This window comes from Drosophila grimshawi, unplaced genomic scaffold (assembly GCF_018153295.1).
Source record: "Drosophila grimshawi isolate 15287-2541.00 unplaced genomic scaffold, ASM1815329v1 contig_1006, whole genome shotgun sequence".
In the NCBI taxonomy this organism is placed as follows: domain Eukaryota; kingdom Metazoa; phylum Arthropoda; class Insecta; order Diptera; family Drosophilidae; genus Drosophila; species Drosophila grimshawi.
The window spans coordinates 421845-441547 of NW_025062489.1; the positions used below are offsets into that span (position 1 = coordinate 421845).

The 19703-nt window shown below is 40.2% G+C and overlaps 1 protein-coding gene across 1 annotated transcript in view; it reads left to right on the forward strand.

Annotated features, from left to right (window-relative positions):
- Nucleotides 1–1584: 1584 nt before the first annotated feature.
- LOC6564770 (acetylcholine receptor subunit alpha-like) overlaps nt 1585–19703 on the forward strand; it is a 56346-nt gene continuing 38227 nt past the window's right edge. Inside the window, exon 1 of the mRNA XM_001990893.2 lies at nt 1585–1928. Coding sequence (XP_001990929.2) covers nt 1874–1928 — 55 coding nt within the window. The 5' untranslated portion in view covers nt 1585–1873. The remainder of the gene's footprint in view (nt 1929–19703) is intronic.

The window sequence follows — 19703 nt, forward strand, 5'->3', positions numbered from 1 at the left end:
TATTTAAGCCGCATTTTGGGGACATTTAGGTCACAATATAATTTATTTGTAATTATGCTAAGTATATATCTAAATTAACATTTGCAACTGCGAATGTTTTGAGACTTTCGGATTAGATAGCAAATTTTGGGGCACAAACCATTTTCATCTAGGCCATTTCAAAGAGCAATAAAGCTAAGGACTAGGGCAACCAGAGCTTCGCATTATCAATTTAATTACGCGTCACAGTGGGCAAGATTAGTTGGATGCCGAAAGTCATTGGTAAATAGGAAAAGCATCGGCAAAAAAAAAAAACAAATTAAGTAAACTTTGCATATACCTCGAAGCGCCTTTGAGCCACGTGAACAAATTGAAATTCACAGAATGTTTTTCAGCCTGGAACAATTTTTCATTTTAATATCTTAATATATTATTATTCTTTTTTTTTCTTTGTTTTCACTTGCTGTTTTTGGCTGCTGCCACACAATTCAATTTCTGCCAAAAGATGCACAAAACGTACAGTGATAATTAAAATGAATTTGCATAAAAAATATGCGAACAACTAGAAGAACAAAACACAAAAAGCGAATCAAGTGATGCCCAAAAGCTTTTTTGGAGTTTGACAAACTTTTGCCCCAGCACCGCAACGGACAGGATAAGCAAGCAGCATTACTTGCAAATACCCTGCGATATGGAGCACAGACAGCAGCTTAGCCAGCTAAGCTTGTTTACAGCATTATTCAATTCAAGCAATTCGAATAATATTGAAATGATTTCAAAGTAAGCCGAGTTAGGTAGGGCACCAAACAGTCGAGTATGCTTACAGCTCTATGTTGCCAAATCTCGTTAATTTTTGCAACATTTGTTCTTTCTGAACAACAATGAAAGAATTATTTTTAATAATAAACAACAAAAGCATCAACCTAAAAGAGAAAAATTACATAAATAATTTAACAAACACTAATTAAATGTGCGGCAAACGTTTTATTTGCTTTCAGCTTTCAGTTCTTAGCCGACAAGCGAGAAGAAAAGAGAAGCGAAGACGCAACAAAGCCACAAGGGCCAACAGATAATAAAGCAAAGAGCATGAGCAGGAAGAACGCCAGGAGCATCAATAAGCATCAAGGAGCAACAGGACAAGGACCATCATCGCAATCAGGAGTAGCACAAGAAGGAGCAGCGGCGCACGGAGGCCACCAATAAACGAAAACACATTAAAAGAATTTTAATCGAAAACTGCCAAGAAACAAATATATGTATTTACAATATATATACACAGAATAAATGTATACATAGTATACATATATAGAGAAGAATCTTTATATACATACATACATATAGAATATATATATAGTATATACCGACTAGAATTCGCAACTAACAAACAAACAAACAGTATCATCAACCGCAAATAGCATGCAACTAATTTAATTAAATTAAAGTAACCAAACAACTAAATAACACTACAACAACGACAACAAGCAAACAATGGACTACGGCCAAAACATTTGTGTATCGAATTCAATTCTGTAAAGAAGTATTTATAAAAATCATGTAAATATATGCTGCCAAATCAACAACAACAACAACAACAACTGAGATGCATGTAACGCACAACAACAACAACAAGAAAAACAAATACAGTGGGATAAAGGGGGGCTGAGGCAGAAGACGAAGAATTAAAATTTGTGCTTTCATTAGCAAACTTGCTGCAACTGTGCCCGCTCCGAAAGCAACTGCAACTAAAACAAAGCAACAACAACAATAAAAATAACAATAACAACAAACAACATACAACAAAGAGTTAGAGCTCTGTGTACAACCGTAACAACAGCTACAACAACGTCGCTGCCACGCCCACAACGCTCAACACCAGCGCTCAGAGGGAAATGAGATGAAGTGGTTTCAAGTGACCATAGATATGATTCTTGTGCTTTCATTTATATCAAGTAAGTACCATACACTCGAAATGATTAACCCCGGCCCCAAAAAACTGAGGGCAGATTTTGACCCAATCCCAAAGCTGAATCCGAAGACCCCCATTGAAAACCATGTTTCAAGTGGCAACTCAAACAAAGCCACGCAAAGCACTCGAAACACAAAACAATCGCCTGACATTGCTCGACATCCTTGTCCCATTCCGGGTTGTCCACTCCATTTTCACGCTGCCAACACTCCCCCTCCCCTCTTACAGTCCGAAGAAGCTCTAGAGAAATGGGGGGAAAGGTGGGATGCAGGGAAGCGCTAGGCTTTTATTGCAACAGCTTTGTTTGGGATTTTGGACGAATTGTGTCAGCATTCTAAATTGATGTAAAATCTAACAAATTAATGTTCACACACTGACTAGCTAATGCTCTTAGAGCCTGCACGAGGTCGAGTTACCAAGCTTAGAAGACAAAGTACTAGGGAGCACCTCAATAAAGTACCCTTAAAAAATTAAAAGGCAAAATAATGAGTATTCAATGTTCGCGGTGTCAGACCTATTGCCTCCCAAATCCCACCCCACAAATAGGTCGTTTGCCACCTGTTTTACCGGAATCAGAGCATTCCGCGGTCGGTTACCCGCGGCCCGACACAAGTGATCTCTGAAAATAAATTACATTTCCGATTCCAATTCAACACTTATAAAAAATAAAATAAATAATTAATTGCAAAACTCACTTAAATGGAATCATTATTTGATAAGTATGAATACGTACGAGTATTCGATGAAAATTATTGGTATTCACATCACTTAGACATAGTTATGCACATACATACTCGTAAAATCAAACATATATTAGTATTGGCAGTGGGACCAAACAAAGGAGTCAAGGAATATGTGTAGGGTATTAGCAGATAGGGAGACATGTTGTGTGGACGCATCCGAAATGGAAAGTGCAAATGAAATCGAATTTTTGGGCGTTGGACTTGGCCAACTAACAGCTAACGGCAAGCAGCTGACAGCTCGTAAATCGAAGGACGCAGCCAAACTCAGCATGGTACACACACACATAGACTTAGACACGACTCGGACTCGGGCAGATACACGAACTCGGATTGGAGAGTCGAACTCGGACTCGAACTGGGGCTCTGTTTGAGTTTTTAGTTTTGGTGTGTCACATCCATGAAATGAGGCAAGCAAGCTGTAGCAAGCAAACGATTTGTCCGCGTGCACAGACGAAAACTAGCACAACGTAGCCACGCCCACGCCCACACCAATTCAGATGCCCCAACTGACCCAATCCTTGCCTCGACAAGTAAGAGCCGAGTCCCTACCCCCTCCATCCGGTCGCCAACGCACTTGCTGTGCGTGTTGTCGCTTTGATTCGCAAGGCCGGCATAGCAGTTGACATCGCAGTCGCAGCAGCAGAGCAGCCGCAGTCGCAGTCGCTGCCATCGCCAACTTTGCGCCAAATGGCGCGGCAACATTTGCGGCTAAAACTGAAACCGAAACCGAAACTGACAACTGAGAGAAACTAAAACTGAAGCTGGACTACAATTAAAGAAAAGCCTTGTCTTTGGGGTCAGCCAACAAAGAGCCGCACTGCCCGCAATGACCTGAACCGAAAACGAATTTATGAACATGCTTATACATTTGTTTGTTTTCGCATCGTAAATAAGAATGCAAAAGTCTTCATATATCTGGAATGTTTGCCGAAATGCTTGTTCTTCTTGGTGTTGCTGCTGTTTTTCTTGAGTTCATTCATACGCGCATTTACCGCTCGTCCAGTCGTTGCGTTTACCGCAATTGTGGCAAGCTTCGAATTTCTTTCGATTTAAAAAGCCATAAATTTTGAGTAACATGAAAAGCATGGCCGGCAGTACTTGTGTCTTGGAGCCTGCCTCAGTCTCAACAATAAGAATTACAACTACAGCGCCCAAAAGCAGTCAACACAATTTTTCATGTCATTATTTTGGTTGCCCAGCAGACAACGCAACAAACATAAATAAATAGCACTAAAGCACAACGCACACACAAACACACACACAAACGGAGCGCATCAATTTCTGCTGCAAACGGCTGCTAATGCAACAGCAACAACTGCAGCAATCCTTACAGCGTCGCCATCACGTTGGCACGCTCCAGTTTCCGCGTTGTGGCCATTAAGCGAACCCAACAAACACACATATTCAAGCAAACAAGCACACGTACTCTCCAAGGGGAGTGTGGTTTCTAGGTGGAGGTTCGAGTAACGCGCTTAACTGTAGCAACAGTAGCAGGAGCAGCAGCAGCCAGACGACAATTCAAAGCACTTTCCCACTGCCAAAGGCGACTTCTTTTTATGCGATTACACTGTACTGAAGAAAATATCCTAATATTTTGACATATAATATCTGATATCTGGTTAAAATTCAGTCGGAAACTAATGCTAGAGCTGAGTCGAGGCCATCATCAAATATCAATCATAACTAATAAAATTACATTTATACAATAGGAGAGAAGTATGCGCTGTAACTGTTAACCAATGAAACCCGGCCATTAGCTGAGGCTAGAATATTTTCAAATCTATTTAAACCGAAGTCTAATGTAATAATCATTATTTCAAAGTGCATTATCATAATGTTATCAGTATGCAACTGAAACACAGAGTGTGTCAGCTTTGCATTGTTTTTTTTTTTATTTTTGCCATATCTCACTTCTTAGCTGTCCAACTTTTATATCTACTGCGCTACGGAAATGTGGTTGCAGCGACGGGGTAGTGGTTGTCGCAGGGGTGGGTGTGGGGTATTGTGAGGGGTACATTTTGCACATTCCCACTCCCCTCGTCCATTTGTAATGCAATTGCCACGCCCCGGTGGCTGCACTTACGTGGCTTTAATATGGAAAAGTGAAGTACTAAGACGACGCCACTTGCAAAATGGGGCTTGCACCAGACCCAAACGCTCAAAACGACCACTTTTGAGCACTGGCAGTGCGACAAATTCATTGCAGTCGCTGTCTCTATCGCAGTCGCAGTCGCAGTCTGCAGTCTGCAGTCTGCAGTCGGTAGTCTGCAATGTCTGCAACGTTTCCTTCATGGCCAGCATAGTCGTCGTCGTCATCGTTGCTGTCGTTACAGTTGCTTTTGTTGTTGTGGTCTGTCCGCCTCACGTGCAGCAAGTATCAGAATTTGGGTCGCCAGCGTCGACGTCACAATTTTTGGCATGATTCATAACTAGTAGCAGCGACGCTGTCGTCTACGCGCAACTTAACAAACACAAGCAGGCCAGCAGCATAGATAGATGAAATGTGGGAGCGACAGAGTTAGACTATGCGAGATAAACGCACTTAGAACGTACCACCTAACTGTGCGCCGACGTTCTAGCTATAATGGGCAATTTCGTACAGCACTTGCATTAACTTTATGTTCTCGCCATAAAGGGAAAGTGAAGAACGGGTATCTTCACAAGCAACATACTCTAACATACTTATTTACTTTGAATCTTATATTTAAGTTAGCCCTCTGTAGACGAATGCGGTTACATCTAAAAAGGATGCACTAAATTTCTTGATATGCATTCTTGCACATCAATTTCCCAAGTCCCTTGGATTCCTGCTTTAGGTCCTTTTAGCATCGATTTGTGCTCCAGCTTCATTGCAATAAATATTGCAATTGTGGGTCTAAGCCAATCCCAAACAATGCAAGCGCTCATTTTGTATTTGATCGCACTTGCACGACTTGGCTTGAAAATCTTAATCCATCTTTGGATATCTTATAGCAGCGGCAATTTATTAAAATTTCTTGAGCGAATTGTGGGCCATAAATTCACAATGGGTGGCCATTGTTAACCACTTGGCCTGCCATTGTTATTGAAAATTTATGAAAATACACATACACACAAATATGCACACAGAGAGGAAGATAGAGAGAAAACAATATATATATATATATATATATATAGAGAGAGAGAGAGAGAGAGAGAGAGAAACAGAGTGGATTGGAGGGTTTGCGCAGTGCATTATTGCAGGCTATGCGAGTCTATAAGCCGAAAGTGAAAATCATCGACAAATCAATGTAAAAACTTTCACAGCTACAAGAGCGAAGAGGAAGCACAACAACAACAACAGCAAGAGCGACAATAACAAAAAAATCCTTTCAGTACTTTCTAGTGAGCTCATCCATTTTCGCATGCTTGTAAAATTTCGGCCTACTTTTGTCATTGAAATGCGATCAGCGAATTCGTTAACTTTCATGTCCAAATTAAGGCAAATTTATATGCGTTTATATGTGAGTGTGTGTGTGCTTGTATGGGTGTGTGTGTGTCAGTATGTGCAGTTGCATAAACTTTGCTTCAATATTTGTCCGACTTAGTTTGTTAGCCAGCAATCGCCAAAGCCATTGAAAACTTTTAGCGCTAAAGTACTCTGGCGAATCGCCCTTGTCTTACTCTCTCTGTATCTCTTTCTATCACACACCCACACAGACACACACTCTCTTCAATAAACTTTTCAAATGCATGATTGATGATATTGCCACAGCCTGCCACCCGCCATCCGCCATGCGCCACATGACACACGCCACCGCCAGCCGCCCTCCACCTGCTTTTCTGCAATCTCTGACCTCCAACATTAACGCAGTAGTTTTGCACCGTTTTGTAAACGAGTCGCGTCCTACAGCCAGAGTTGCCAACACGCGCTAATTGTTGTTTGAAAATACGCCAATGTAATTACGCAAATGAAAGGGCATCGAGTAAGGATTCGGATCTTCAAAAGGGGCAGGCAAGGACCAAATAGCAAGAGGCAAGCGGCCTGAAGCATGAGTCAAACGGGTTTATCGCATTACAGACATCGCCATTCCTATTTGTATGTTTGCTTACAGTAGTTCTATACCGCATTGCATTGAATTGCATCAAGTTGGCAGCACTGGATGCACGAGTGCTCTTTGATGTTTTCAATACTCTAACTCGTATTCGTTCTCGTATGGAGTCTAAGCTGTCAATCACACAATTTGTTACGAAAAAACGCATTACTTCAACTATTAACGGTGTACTTAAACATGTCTCTGGCATTTATGTATTTAGTGCATTGACATTTGAACAACTCCAATAAATGTTTATATTTAATATCATAAAATGAATCATGTCTAATGCATGGTCTTTGCCGCGTATTCAGAGATTATTTTTTAAAATTTTTGTATTGAGCTCTAATAAAACATTTAATTGTCGTTACAAGAATTCATTTGCAATTTCCGTTATTTGTTGTATTTCAACATCAAATCGTTTGATAATTTTGCGATTTCCAATCCAATCCGACATCCAATCAGAGAGATCGCATTTGCTGAGATGACAGCTTAAGTGAATCTAATTAATTAAAATCTTAAAACAATAAAATAAAATATCAGGGACTATTAATAAATGTATACTCGTATACATAATTTACTGTTCTACAAGTTTGTGATTATCCTCAATACATAATACGAGTATATTTAATAATAAATTCATTTAAAAACATAAAATAATCATTAATTCGTTAAAGTCAGTGAATTTAACTTTAGTAGTAAAGTTTGAACTTACAAGTTAATTTTAGTTGGCAAGAGCCTCAAAGAAACGAATGTTTGTGAACTTAATTAGGTATGATATATTTAGAAATGTAGCCTCGAAGTTAGAACTAAAATACGAGAGTACGCGAAAATATTACAATCTGTATGGCGCAATTAGATTAGTTTTGTTATTTGCCCAGCACAGATTACATTTGGAGTAGCATAGCGTGCTCAGTGCATTTTTGTCATTTTTGTCATTTTTGCATTTAACATTTGGCCTTAACTTCCATGGAATATTGTGCGCGTATTGTTGCACAAAGCTCTATCAACAACTATAAATGGCGAATACCTAATTGCAAGTTTAATGGTGACATTTCCCAGTACCCAAATGCCATTTGGCTGATTTGGTCTGGCATTAAATTAGGTTATACGATGCATTGCATCTGGATGGACTGAGGTGGAGTTTTTTTTTTATTAAAGGACACTCCTCGACGTGGCCAATGCCTTTTGATAAATGAAGCTGTTGTCTGTTGTCTGTTGTGTCGCTGTTGCTGACGCTGTGTCGACTGGTTTTGCCAAATGAGCCCAGGACACTGCCACTGTCCAAGTGCATGCCACGCCCCGCGGACAGTTTTAAGACCCGGCAACTGAACAGCCACGGAGCAGGAAATGTGACAAACCGCAAACTAAGACGTTTCATGACAATCACAAAAAATCAAGTAAAGACATTGAATTCCAATTCTCCGAACTGCGCAACACTCTGTTTCCTAAATACCAAACGCTTTGCGGCTAAGATTAGAAAATGTCCAATTTAAACTAATAAGCAAGCACTGTTCAAAACTTGATTAAAAAAAATGTTACCAGATTTGAATAAAATTTATTGGAATAATTTTTGTGAATAAAATGTACAAAATGAAATTAAATAGAGGCAAGGTAACACAACACTCTCAGCTGTTTACAAACGACAGGTTATTTATCTGTGCTTAAAAACTATATGTAGAATTAAATATATTTTATATTTATTTACTGGCATTTCTTCATCCATTTACTAATGCAACAAATACAATTAGCACATTGCAAATCGCTGGTTGCAGGATGTTGTAAGTGTTGTAAGCGAAGCTAGCTACTCTTTTTTGCTTTTGGGTAACAGAGTATGAAAAGTAAATGAAAATAAAGCAGCAGCAGCCACCACATTATGGCGACTTTAACGGAAATGACAAAAACGAGCTGTGGCCGCCGCGACTGCAACTGCAACTGAGTCCAGCTGAAATTCGCATTTATCTTCTAGTTGAGTTTCCTTTTTCTTTTTCTTGCCCTGTCTGCATATTTATTTACTTTTACGCAGTTAAATACACACCATAAAAACAGCACTTACTCGTATAGCACTGTTGAAAAATGTGTTGCCTGCCCTTAGGCTGATTTTATGCCATTCTCGCTTAAGCATTGTGGCAAGTGTTGCCATTTGCAAGTAGCAAATGCAAGGAGCTGTCGTTGTCTGGCCTCCCATCCCTCCCCAACCTTACTCCCTTTCTCTCTCTGTCTCTTAATTTCTAGTATCGCACAGTTTGTCTTATTTACTGGCTGGTGGAGCACCACGCATGTATTTTTCATGTAGGACAACACGACTAGCCGGCAACAAGCACAGGCACGGGCACTTGGACAGAGGACACCGCCCACCACCCAACACACTCGCTTTCTGTTGTCATGTAGCTGGTGGCTATGGTGGTTTCCCATGCATCCTGAGGCATATCGTGCAAGCTGCAAGTCGCCTTTTGTTGTTTTATTCTATGCATAATTTGATGACAGCACTCCCTGCTGGCGGTAACCCGCTAAATTATGACTAAATCTCTTGCCGAAGTTTGTACAAGCAGCTACGGAACCTGCTTATGGATTATTATAACAGTGCGACCAGCTATTGCCACAACAGACTGGCCATAACACGGCGGCTTCTATAATTTAATTTGCTCTAATTTAATCTCAACCCATTTTGCATCTAGGTATATACTACATACTAGCTGCTTGCCGCTAGCTACATCTCACCCAAAATCATCGTCAGGCATTGCCACAGGCCCCAAACTCGAAAGCAGTGGTTGTTGTTGCAGCTGTTCTGTTGTAGCTGCGGCTGCAGCACTCGCCGCTCCTTAGGGTCTCATACATATTCTAAGAGCATTTCATGAACTCATAAGCACGCCACTACCATAAGCTCCATCACCTGAATGTGAGCGTAATCAGCACAAGTATGTTGAAGTTGCACAACAATGCTCGATTATGAAATATCCTGTATCTAGCTTTTTATATTTTATTTTATAAAAGTCAACCGCTCAGCATCCGGTTAAACATGTGCGCCATTAAACGGCATTTCAATACAATTTTGCAGCACTGAACAATTTATTTTTAAATTGAAAATAAAATACGAAAATTGTCTGGTGAACTTTGCATTAAAGAAAAGTCGATTAATTTATGGTATGTGAAGATTTCTAGGGTCACGTGAATATGTTAACTGTAATTTTTCTTTAATAAACTCAGGGTAAATTATAATGAATATGAAAATATGGGGCTAATGGTTTTATTCCTGTTTTTTTATTGGTTTAGTGAAGCAATGCAAACGTATGTAACAAGAGAACAAATCAACGCCGACCCCAATCTTACAAACTACAAGGAAAACTACAAAATGTACTGTACGAGTATGTACTTCCTATATAATTTTTAGTAAAGTGAAAGGCTCAATGTGTATAGGGTATTGCAAAACAGACTCTCTCTCTCTCTCTCTCTCTCTCTCTCTCTCTCTCTCTCTCTCTCTCTCTCTCTCTCTCTCTCTCTCTCTCTCTCTGTCTCTCTCTCTGTCTCTCTCTCTCTGTAGATTCGGCCGTGCCAAGGTGTTGGCCATGTGGCTAGCTGTTGTGTTGTTGGCTTACTGTTTTCGACTGGTGTCCAGGGCGTTGGCACGATGATGTTTGGCTGGCTAGCTGCTTGCTGTCTTTGCGCCTGCATTGATCAATGCTGACAGTGACAATAACAACAACAGAATAACAGATAACAGGCTCAAGAGCTAAACCCTGCTAAGTTTTATTGATCGATGATGAAGGTTAGGCGGCCCATCAAAACAAAAAAGTTGTCACAGTGCTGCGTCGAGTCACATTGGCAAACAATACCGACAATTATTGGTTTGGATATGCCAAGCGACATGCCACACACATACATAAATAGAAACAGAAAGAGAAATAAAAACATAGAAGCTTAATATTAGAAATACATTTGGAAAAGTGGGGCTAGCGTTTGAATTATGAATGAATATAACCACAATAAGAATATTGCCAACATGAAGTGCACACGCACGGATTCATTCACATTCACATCTACAGATCCTGATACGGTTAAAGCTATAGTGAGAGATCTAAAATATAGATACAGATACAGATACAGATACAGATACACTTGCACGGATGACTGACTACGCATAAAGTGACGGTGACAATTCTGGTCGTGTTACGTGGCAACATAAACAGTAAGTTGCCACCAGCTATAAATACTGTAGTTGCTGTTGATGTGAAATATAGAGGGCAACCCGTCTACTAGATACTTTAGATACTTCAGATACTTTACGCCTGATATGCTGCAACTCATTTTGCACTGCATTTTTTTATACACAACCAAGTATGCAGCAGGGAAGTCGTAATAGGGTATGTTGGTTGGTAAGGAATGGTGAAGGGGGGGGTGATAGGGAGCTAGCGTGTAAGTGAAAGGGGTAGCTCCATCTGCTTTTTGTATTTGTTTATCAAAGCGCAAACTTTTCTCTGAGTATGGCATACAAATTTGTTAGCAGCAGCACTTGAGAGCAGCCAGCACGAATGTGTGTGTTTGTCGGTGTGTGTGCGGCTATGCATCTTATTGCATGTCTATGCGTACTTTTAATACTTCATATCTGGTGCAACGCATATTACAACTTGCCTCTGTGGTCATGTCAGCAAAAAAATTTCAGATGGCGTTGCAACTTTGTGGTGTTTCGATGAGTGTGTAAGGATGTGTTGTTGTTGTGGATTTTGTACAATGTCATCCAGCCAAATGTGCAAGAATATGTTAACTGAATATCCACAGTATTGGTGTCAGCCCAAACTGCAGCCCGAGTGGTAAACAATGTCGAGTACAACAACTTATTGATCCACTCAGGTGTTAATGGGCCGGCTTCTTGACCCGCATTTCCAGCTGTCAATTGCTTACCTTACTTAGCAAACTTGCTTGTTTATGTTACTACGACTACTACTACTACCACTATTAGTACTACTGCTGTCAACTTGTCAACAGCTGACTGGGAGCATTTATTCGATTGCCATTAGCTGGGGTTCCATTAGCATTAGCCATTAACGAGCCATTTATTTTAATTTGCAAGAAACTCTACTTGTATGGACTGTCGATAACTGGTGCTAATTTTTCACTTGTTTACCTCTTGCTCTCTCTCCTTTGCTCTCGTTTTCTGGCTGTATCACCTGATAGCAATAGCCATAGCCTTACTAACCGTATACACACACACACACACACGCACACACACACGCACACACACACGCAGACCCACGCGCACACACACACACACACATTTTGCAGTCTTTCGCTGACAACCGCCAATTGCTCATTTGTCTTCCGGGCACTTGCGTGTGCGGCATTTAAAAGCCGCAAAGTGCGCGGCATATCTAACAAACAAATCAATTTGCCATAATCGTCAAGACACACACACACACGCACACACACACACACATACAAGAAGCGAGCACCCAATAAATGAATAGCCCTCCCAAACGCTCAATTGCCCCGTTCCACTCACTTGATCTTCCACTTGTTATATTCAGTTTTCTCCATGGGATTCTGCAAGCTGTGCTGAGGCATGGGACAGCTGCTTGGTTGGTGCGTCTTGGAGTGGGATGCGTCCACACTTACTGCAATTACACACTCTGATTGACATACTCAAGCACACACTCACACACTTGCACAGCTATCTTTGGAGTGTTGAATTGGCCGCTTGCCGTACTGGCAGCGACACGAATTCGCAATTAAGTGATTTTATGGTCGCGCATTTCAATTTATTGGCAAATGGGCGTGCCTACTCTCATATACCCCCACGCCCCTTCCGCCCCAATTACACCCGTTAACAGCCCGGCGCCCCTACTACACTGACATTGACATATGCGAATTTGGCTGGGGGATAGCAGGGACTGTTGAGAGGTTGCTTCACTACAGCCGCAGTTTTTTCAACATTAAGCGATATTAGATTTATGAGACACACATATTGCGATATCTGTCTCACTCGCACCGCGCCTTTGGGTATTCAATCGGTATTCTTGGTCGCTACAGCTTCTCTCAATGGCTGCACTTCCGTTTCCGTCATTTGTTTCGTAAGTATTTAGTAATGTTAATATTCTAATCTGAAGGTGTAGTTGCCAGATATAAATGTATTTTAGCTAATATTAATGTAGAAATAGATTTAGAACTTACAAGTTATTTTTCCAATTGAATACAAATTGTGAGCTTCATTAATGTAGCAAGTATATGACAAAAACAAAAAGTAATACAAAAAAAAAACAGTTGTGGCATTGAGGACTTAAAAAAAAGGAATTATTACTTGCTGTATAGAAAGAATAATTGTTAGTAGGTGTTGGTAAGGCATGCATATGTTTTTTACCTTTGAAGAGGATAGTATGATATGAAGTGTGGAATATATTAAAGGAGACAATTCCGACCTCATAAAGTATACCTATTCTTAATATGTCTATCAGTTGCTCTATCCGTCAATGCAAACTTATCTCTCAAATTTAAAACAATATTGATAAGACTTGAAGCTGTCAGTATAGATCTATAAGAATATTGGTGCCATAGAGACTATCGGTCAAACTATGATATTTTGTGTGAACAACTATTCTGTTTACCAAGATTTCCAGACCAAACTTACAAAAATGTAGCCCCTTTAGAAAAATCCGGTCGGCTTCTTAAAATAATAATTAAATTTAGACACGAGCAGGGGGACTCCCATATGCATAGTTGTTCTTTCTTGCTAAACTTTCAGATGGCTTTTTAAGTCCGCCTTAACATTTTGAGGCAACAGAGTATCGTATCAAAATGGAAGCTAGCTGCTGTTAGCACCGTATAAATGCTAAAAGTGTTTCATGTTTTTCCACTTGTCAATGAATACACACACACATATACGCACATACATACATGTATCTATATTTATATATACGTACATTAGTGTGGGAAGCTGGTGTATTGCCTTGGCATCGTTATGGTTGGGATTGGGGTTTGGTGTTTTTTCGGAGAGGGCGTAGCAATGGATGGCAAGAACACAAGTTCAGTTCAATATGCGCGCCCGAATCGTTAGAAAATATATTATATATGTGAACGATAGAATTGATGCTTACTTCTTTTCTCTCCTCTCCTCTCTCCCCACCTACTCTGTCATCATAACCTCCAGCTTCACTCAGTGTTCGTGTTTCCGACGTTTTTTCACTTCCGCTCCGAACTCTCCACTCGCTGTCACCCCCTTTCTATCTCTCTCCAGCTCTTTCTCTCTTTTGCCCTACGGCGCACATTAGCGCTTTGATGCCAACCAGAAGTTCCGGATACAGCTAGAACGTCCTATCACCCTGCCTCCGACCACGCCCCTTCCACTTCACATGTACATCAAGACAGTGTCATTAGAAACTTTCGGTGCGTGTCGATTTGAAGCTAGGGCCAACAATTTGACACATTGGCAGGAGGTACGGCTGGAGTGGTAGCAGTAGTGGGTGGGAGTGGAAGATGGTGTAGAGGGAAGGCGTGCAGCGCAGCATGCCTTATTTTTGACGCATGGCCATAAAAAATGATGACGGGGATCATGCACGTGCTCACGCTCAATTCATCAGGCAGGACGCAATACCTATGACAACGACAACGACATCAACGAATGTGCGATAAAGGAGAGCATGATAGTGGACAATAGTGAGAGATGGGGAGTTGGTGGGGGGATGGAGGCTGGCTGCGCGTCACTGACACTCTGCAAAATTATTACCATTTAAGATATGGACGCATTTACGGGAGACAGGTGCACAACTGCTAAGCGGAGTTGGGAGGATCAGTGGTGGTGACTGTTTGCAGGATTGGGGGATTCTGGTGTTGGGCAACCGGCCATTGCTCAGTTTGAGTGCCATTGAATGTTCCGCAGATTTGAAATGCACGAATGATTTAAGTCGATTGCATTTGATGACAAATAATTGCTGCTGCCATCGATTCACATACATACACTCCGCGAAATTCGATTAAAGGCACTGGATTTTTTTTTATAAAATTGAAAATACAATTTAAAAAAAATTTATTGTTTCACAAAAGTGGCTAAGGTGCGAAATTCGGTTAAATGCAGTGCTAATAGACATCGATTCAGCAACTTTATAAAACTGAGAGAGTGGGATTTTGGACCATTAACGACAGTCTTCGTAGCTGCTCAACTGTCTGAAACTGTCGATTACCCACTTAAGCTCAATGGAATAGGTGTCCGCACTTGTTCTCTATGTTCCTTAGCACTTCTTCCTAGCACTTTTATCCAGCCCGTAAGATTGCAGATTTTTGCCTGTGTGATAATTTTTTTAATGTTGGTTTTTAGCATTGTTTGTGCTAACTTTCGTTTAATTTTACCAACATTTGATGTATTGCTTATGCCGATCGACGTAATTTAATTGATATTTGCCTGTTGCTCAATTCAGTATCCTTGTAAGTAAGGATAAAGGCTTTGTACAGTTTTTAACACCATAAGCACGAGTGCCTTTAATCGAATTTCCCGGAGTGCTATAGATCGCAACCACCTCTCCTATTCACACAATCACACGCGCATGCAAACTTACTTAGCTGTGTTCAATTATTGAACACAAAAAATAATTGTGCCGTCGTAGCCAAACTGCCAAATCAGATGATACGTTTAATTTGGGCAAATACAATTATTTAAATAATAATTTAATCATTATTGGTTATATTGAACAATTTTGTTCTATTTATTTGCATAGCGCTTAATTGCTATAAAATTGATATATTATGATATTCATTAAAGTCGAATTTGACAGATTAACATAATACATATGCTCGGCAAGTGAATCACATTTTCCAAACAGAAGTTAACCACAGCTTCCTTTGAAAAACTCACAGTCGAACCTTGATTTATTTTTTAAAATAATCATTGTGGCCTCAGTTGTTTAACAAATCTCATATTAATTCATTATTCTGTTAATAAGTTTAATTATTTTATAACGTTCAAAGTGTGAAGACCAAGTCAGAATTTTTTGTATGTGTATTGGGAGCGTCGATCAGCCTATTGAAAGGTTATAAAGTATGCAATTTCAGTCAGAAATTTAAGCTCAATTTATGGCATTTCACATTTCTACGAGTGTTCAATTTCAAGTACTCTCAACTATTTGTATTTTGACTGAAATATATATTTGAGAAGTCCGACTTTCTAATTTATTTTTGCATATGAATGTGTGTTGAGCGTACAAACTAACCTCAGACAGATGGCAGAAAAAAAACAAAAGGATACCACTCCAAGCGGTCCATTCCCTTTATTCTGTGTCTATCTGTCCCTCTGCCCAATGAGATGGAAATTTGTTGAAACAACCCTTTTGCTCAAATACCCAGTCACACGCGTAGCGAGTGTAGATTGTTGCACCCTATTGGTTAACAGTTAAGGCACACTGTGCAATCGATGCAACAACGTTAAAAATTAACAATATTTCTTCTTATTTTTTTCACTACATTCATGCTTTCTGCTCAATGCCCTATTTTTTATTTCTTGGCTGTTGACAATGGCAGTCAAAAGGCCATGTAGTGCGCCGATGGCTATGTGACTCCTGACGGCCGTACTGAAGCACTTGCCACAACAGCTAAGAGGGTATGTGCACTTGACGCATACCAGAAAACAACAACAACAAGAACGACCAAACAAACAACAACAACAAAATCTGAATTCGGCCAGTATGTCAGGAACGTTCTTAATCAAAATCTCAATGCACATGGCCAGAAGGGCTCAGTGTCCCTACTGTACCCTTTTTTCTCTCCCACTCTCACACCTCTCACACATTCCGCAATGGTTTGACGCAGTGTTTTATTATTCATGTTCCCACGGCCCACTAGCTGTTGCAACTGCCAGTGGAGTTGCACTTGAAAATTCCTGCGCTTCTCATCCTCATATTTTTATTTTTCTTTTTTTGCGTTTTTTTCAATTATCATGCACTTGCATTTACAATAATTGCATGTAAATTTGAAGTGTTTAAAAAGTTGAAAAGTGCAAAGTCGTGGACATAACAAAATCATAAAAACACTCATCTATGCTCCAGTCGAAAGTGCTCGACTACGAAATGTCTGTTTTCCAGCTGAAGAGTACATATCGTACAGGAATACCTAAATTAACATTTTAAATGTCGATAAAAAATTGATTTCATCCAACCTTTGAATCATTAATATTTTGAAATGAATTAGTAAATGTTAATCTGAAAATGAAATTTACATCGTTTTGATTTACGACTGTTTAACAGCGAAAAACAGTTAGTTTAAAGTGTGGACTGGAAGATACCTACAAGAGCCTCAAGTTCTCTATACCCTTATTGAAGTATAATTTGCAAAAACCCCATCGAATTTCCTGCTATATGATTATTACGTCGTTCTTTATGCAATTTTGAGAATAGCTAGAGATTTGTAAGCCAAATAGCACGATATTTATGAGCGCGCTAAGTAAAATAAAATAATTTTATAGCAATCTGCAATCCAAATTTGATATATCTAGCTTTTGTAGAAACCGTGTGGATTTTTAAAGTAGAAGTCGTTAACAGTTCTTGCTTCTTGTGATGCCAACTAGCCAATCACCGTCCGTCTTTTTTCGAATCCACTCCAGCATCCGGCTGACACCACCTGCCTGCCCGTCGTGCAGCAGCCAAGTTCACTTGGCCTTGTCTGTCCGCGCTAACGTTTCCTTGTTAAGCCATTGGAATTTATGGCGTTGTTTACACAAAAATTGCATTCGCCTTGCAGTTGAGTAAACACACAACTCGGCAAAGACGAGGAGGCATCTGAAGCACAAGCACAGAATAAGATTAAGGTGAAGAAGAATATACAGAAAAAAAGGTAAAAACACACACACGCACAAAAACACACAATTTGGCAAGTCAAATTAAAATGAATGCGTTCTAGAGTTTCAATTTCAGAACTGTCAGCTGGCTTCGTCCTTAATGAATGCCAATAACTGTTGAAGAAGCTGCACCTCAATTTGTTAGTGAATATACAAGCAGGCAATCTCAATAACGACTATTCACAATTGCTCACTTGCTTGCAATGGGTCAAGAAGAGACCATGGGCTGTGTTGATAGGTGCGATGCAGTGTGAAAAACGTTACTGTTAATTAAAATCAATGTGAGCAGCAAAGAGTACAGCAAAAGTCGGCGTATGGTACAGCGGCGCGTATACGCAATGTGTATTAATTATTGTGACGTTTCCTACACCCACGCACATATATAAATTTTCTAATAGTCATAGCATATAATTATATAAGAAGTGACCCAAATACGCACTGCCAAACAAATAAGTATACAAAGTAAGAGATATATAGCGACAAAAACAGTCAGAGAAAGTAAGAATGAGAGAGAGATAGAAAAGAATAGTTGGACAAGAGTCATGGAGTCAGCAATGGCGTGGAATATGGCGTTTTGCTGTGTTTTGTGGCACAAACAACAAAATTGCATTTTAGTACAGCCAACAGCTGTCAGCTAAGCTAAGCAAACACAATATTTAAGAATATACGTTTTGCCAAAATATTCGGATGCTCATGAAATAATTAGAAATCGAGATCAGATTTTGAATCGGATTTAAGCAATGGCTGCCAAAGAAATCCATTAATTATAACAGAATCATAAATGTAGTGTTAAACTTACGATATGATTACTTAGGTAATAGGGCTTTACTCTAAGTCTAGATGAGCATAAAGATATACGAACATTAAAGCTGGACGAAATTCGAATACGAAATAATTAGAATGTAAGAGCATTTGCGGTAATCGGATTTGAGCCTGTGTCTAGCATGAAAATTAAATTGTCCTGCCATCTTTTGTCTAGTAACAAAAATGAGTCAAAAGCATAAATACATGTATACGTATATATGTCTGTATGCATATAATATTTTGTCACGGGAAATGTACGACACGCAAAGCAATCATAAAATGTGCTTTTGGGTTACCTTAATGTGATTGTCAGGCCATATGTGGGCATTGAAAGCAGTCAATTAACACCAATACATACACACACTCACACATAGGAGGGAGAGAAGCATCTAAAATGTGACGTACAAAGTATACGTAGTGTGAGCCTGAATAAGGCAGGCGACAAAAACGGTCGTCGCAAAGGTCCGTTTAACTTAATGTTTCCCACGTGGGCGACAACAGCGCTAACCCATGCCCACAAGTACACACACAGCCACACACTGCCATGCTACTAGAGTGTCACATACCTTGTGAAGCGTATAAGCGAATGAGTGACTGAATATCCGGTAAAGTTGTAAGCTTACAGTGCTGTAAATTGCATGGGAAAATCGATGTAGTCTTAAAGATCACCATCGGATTGATACTGCCCCGGAGAGGTATAAAGTGTGTCACACACACAAAATAATAATGGGTTCAGCCTCTAAAATAAAATATACGTAGGTAGTTAATTTTTAACAGACTCTTGCAGCTGAGGCCGCACTTGGAGCACTTAACTTTGCCTCGATAGCAGCAGCGCCGGTGCGTGACTTATCAAAGTTGAAAGCCAGCTAAATTGATTAGGGCCACGCCCACACTAGCTCTAATTTCCAACTGGCTGGATGACAGCAGCTCGATGGCAGGATGGTAGCACAATTCTGGCCCCCATGTGGTGTAACTGTGCGAAAATTGCAGGTGCCCCTTAATGATGCAGGAAATGAGCTAATGCGACATTAATGGCGGCAAAAACGATTCAGGCCAACCAGTCCTGCAGTCAACCTTTACTAAATCCAACTGGCCGACAGACCTGACTGGCTGCCTAGTTGCCTGGTTACCCGGTCTCCTGGCTGGCTGCATGCAAAGAGAGCCATTTGATTGGCATCCTCCTGACCCAAGCCAAGCACAAGCAGATGTTAAATTGTCGCCAATGTCATTAGACGAATCGCTCACTAATCAGCTTATCATTATTACATTGGCTACCAACGCGACATGTCGGATGAGGGAAATGTGGTGAATGGTGGAGTGAATTGGGGCTCTCAATAAAAATGCTTGTA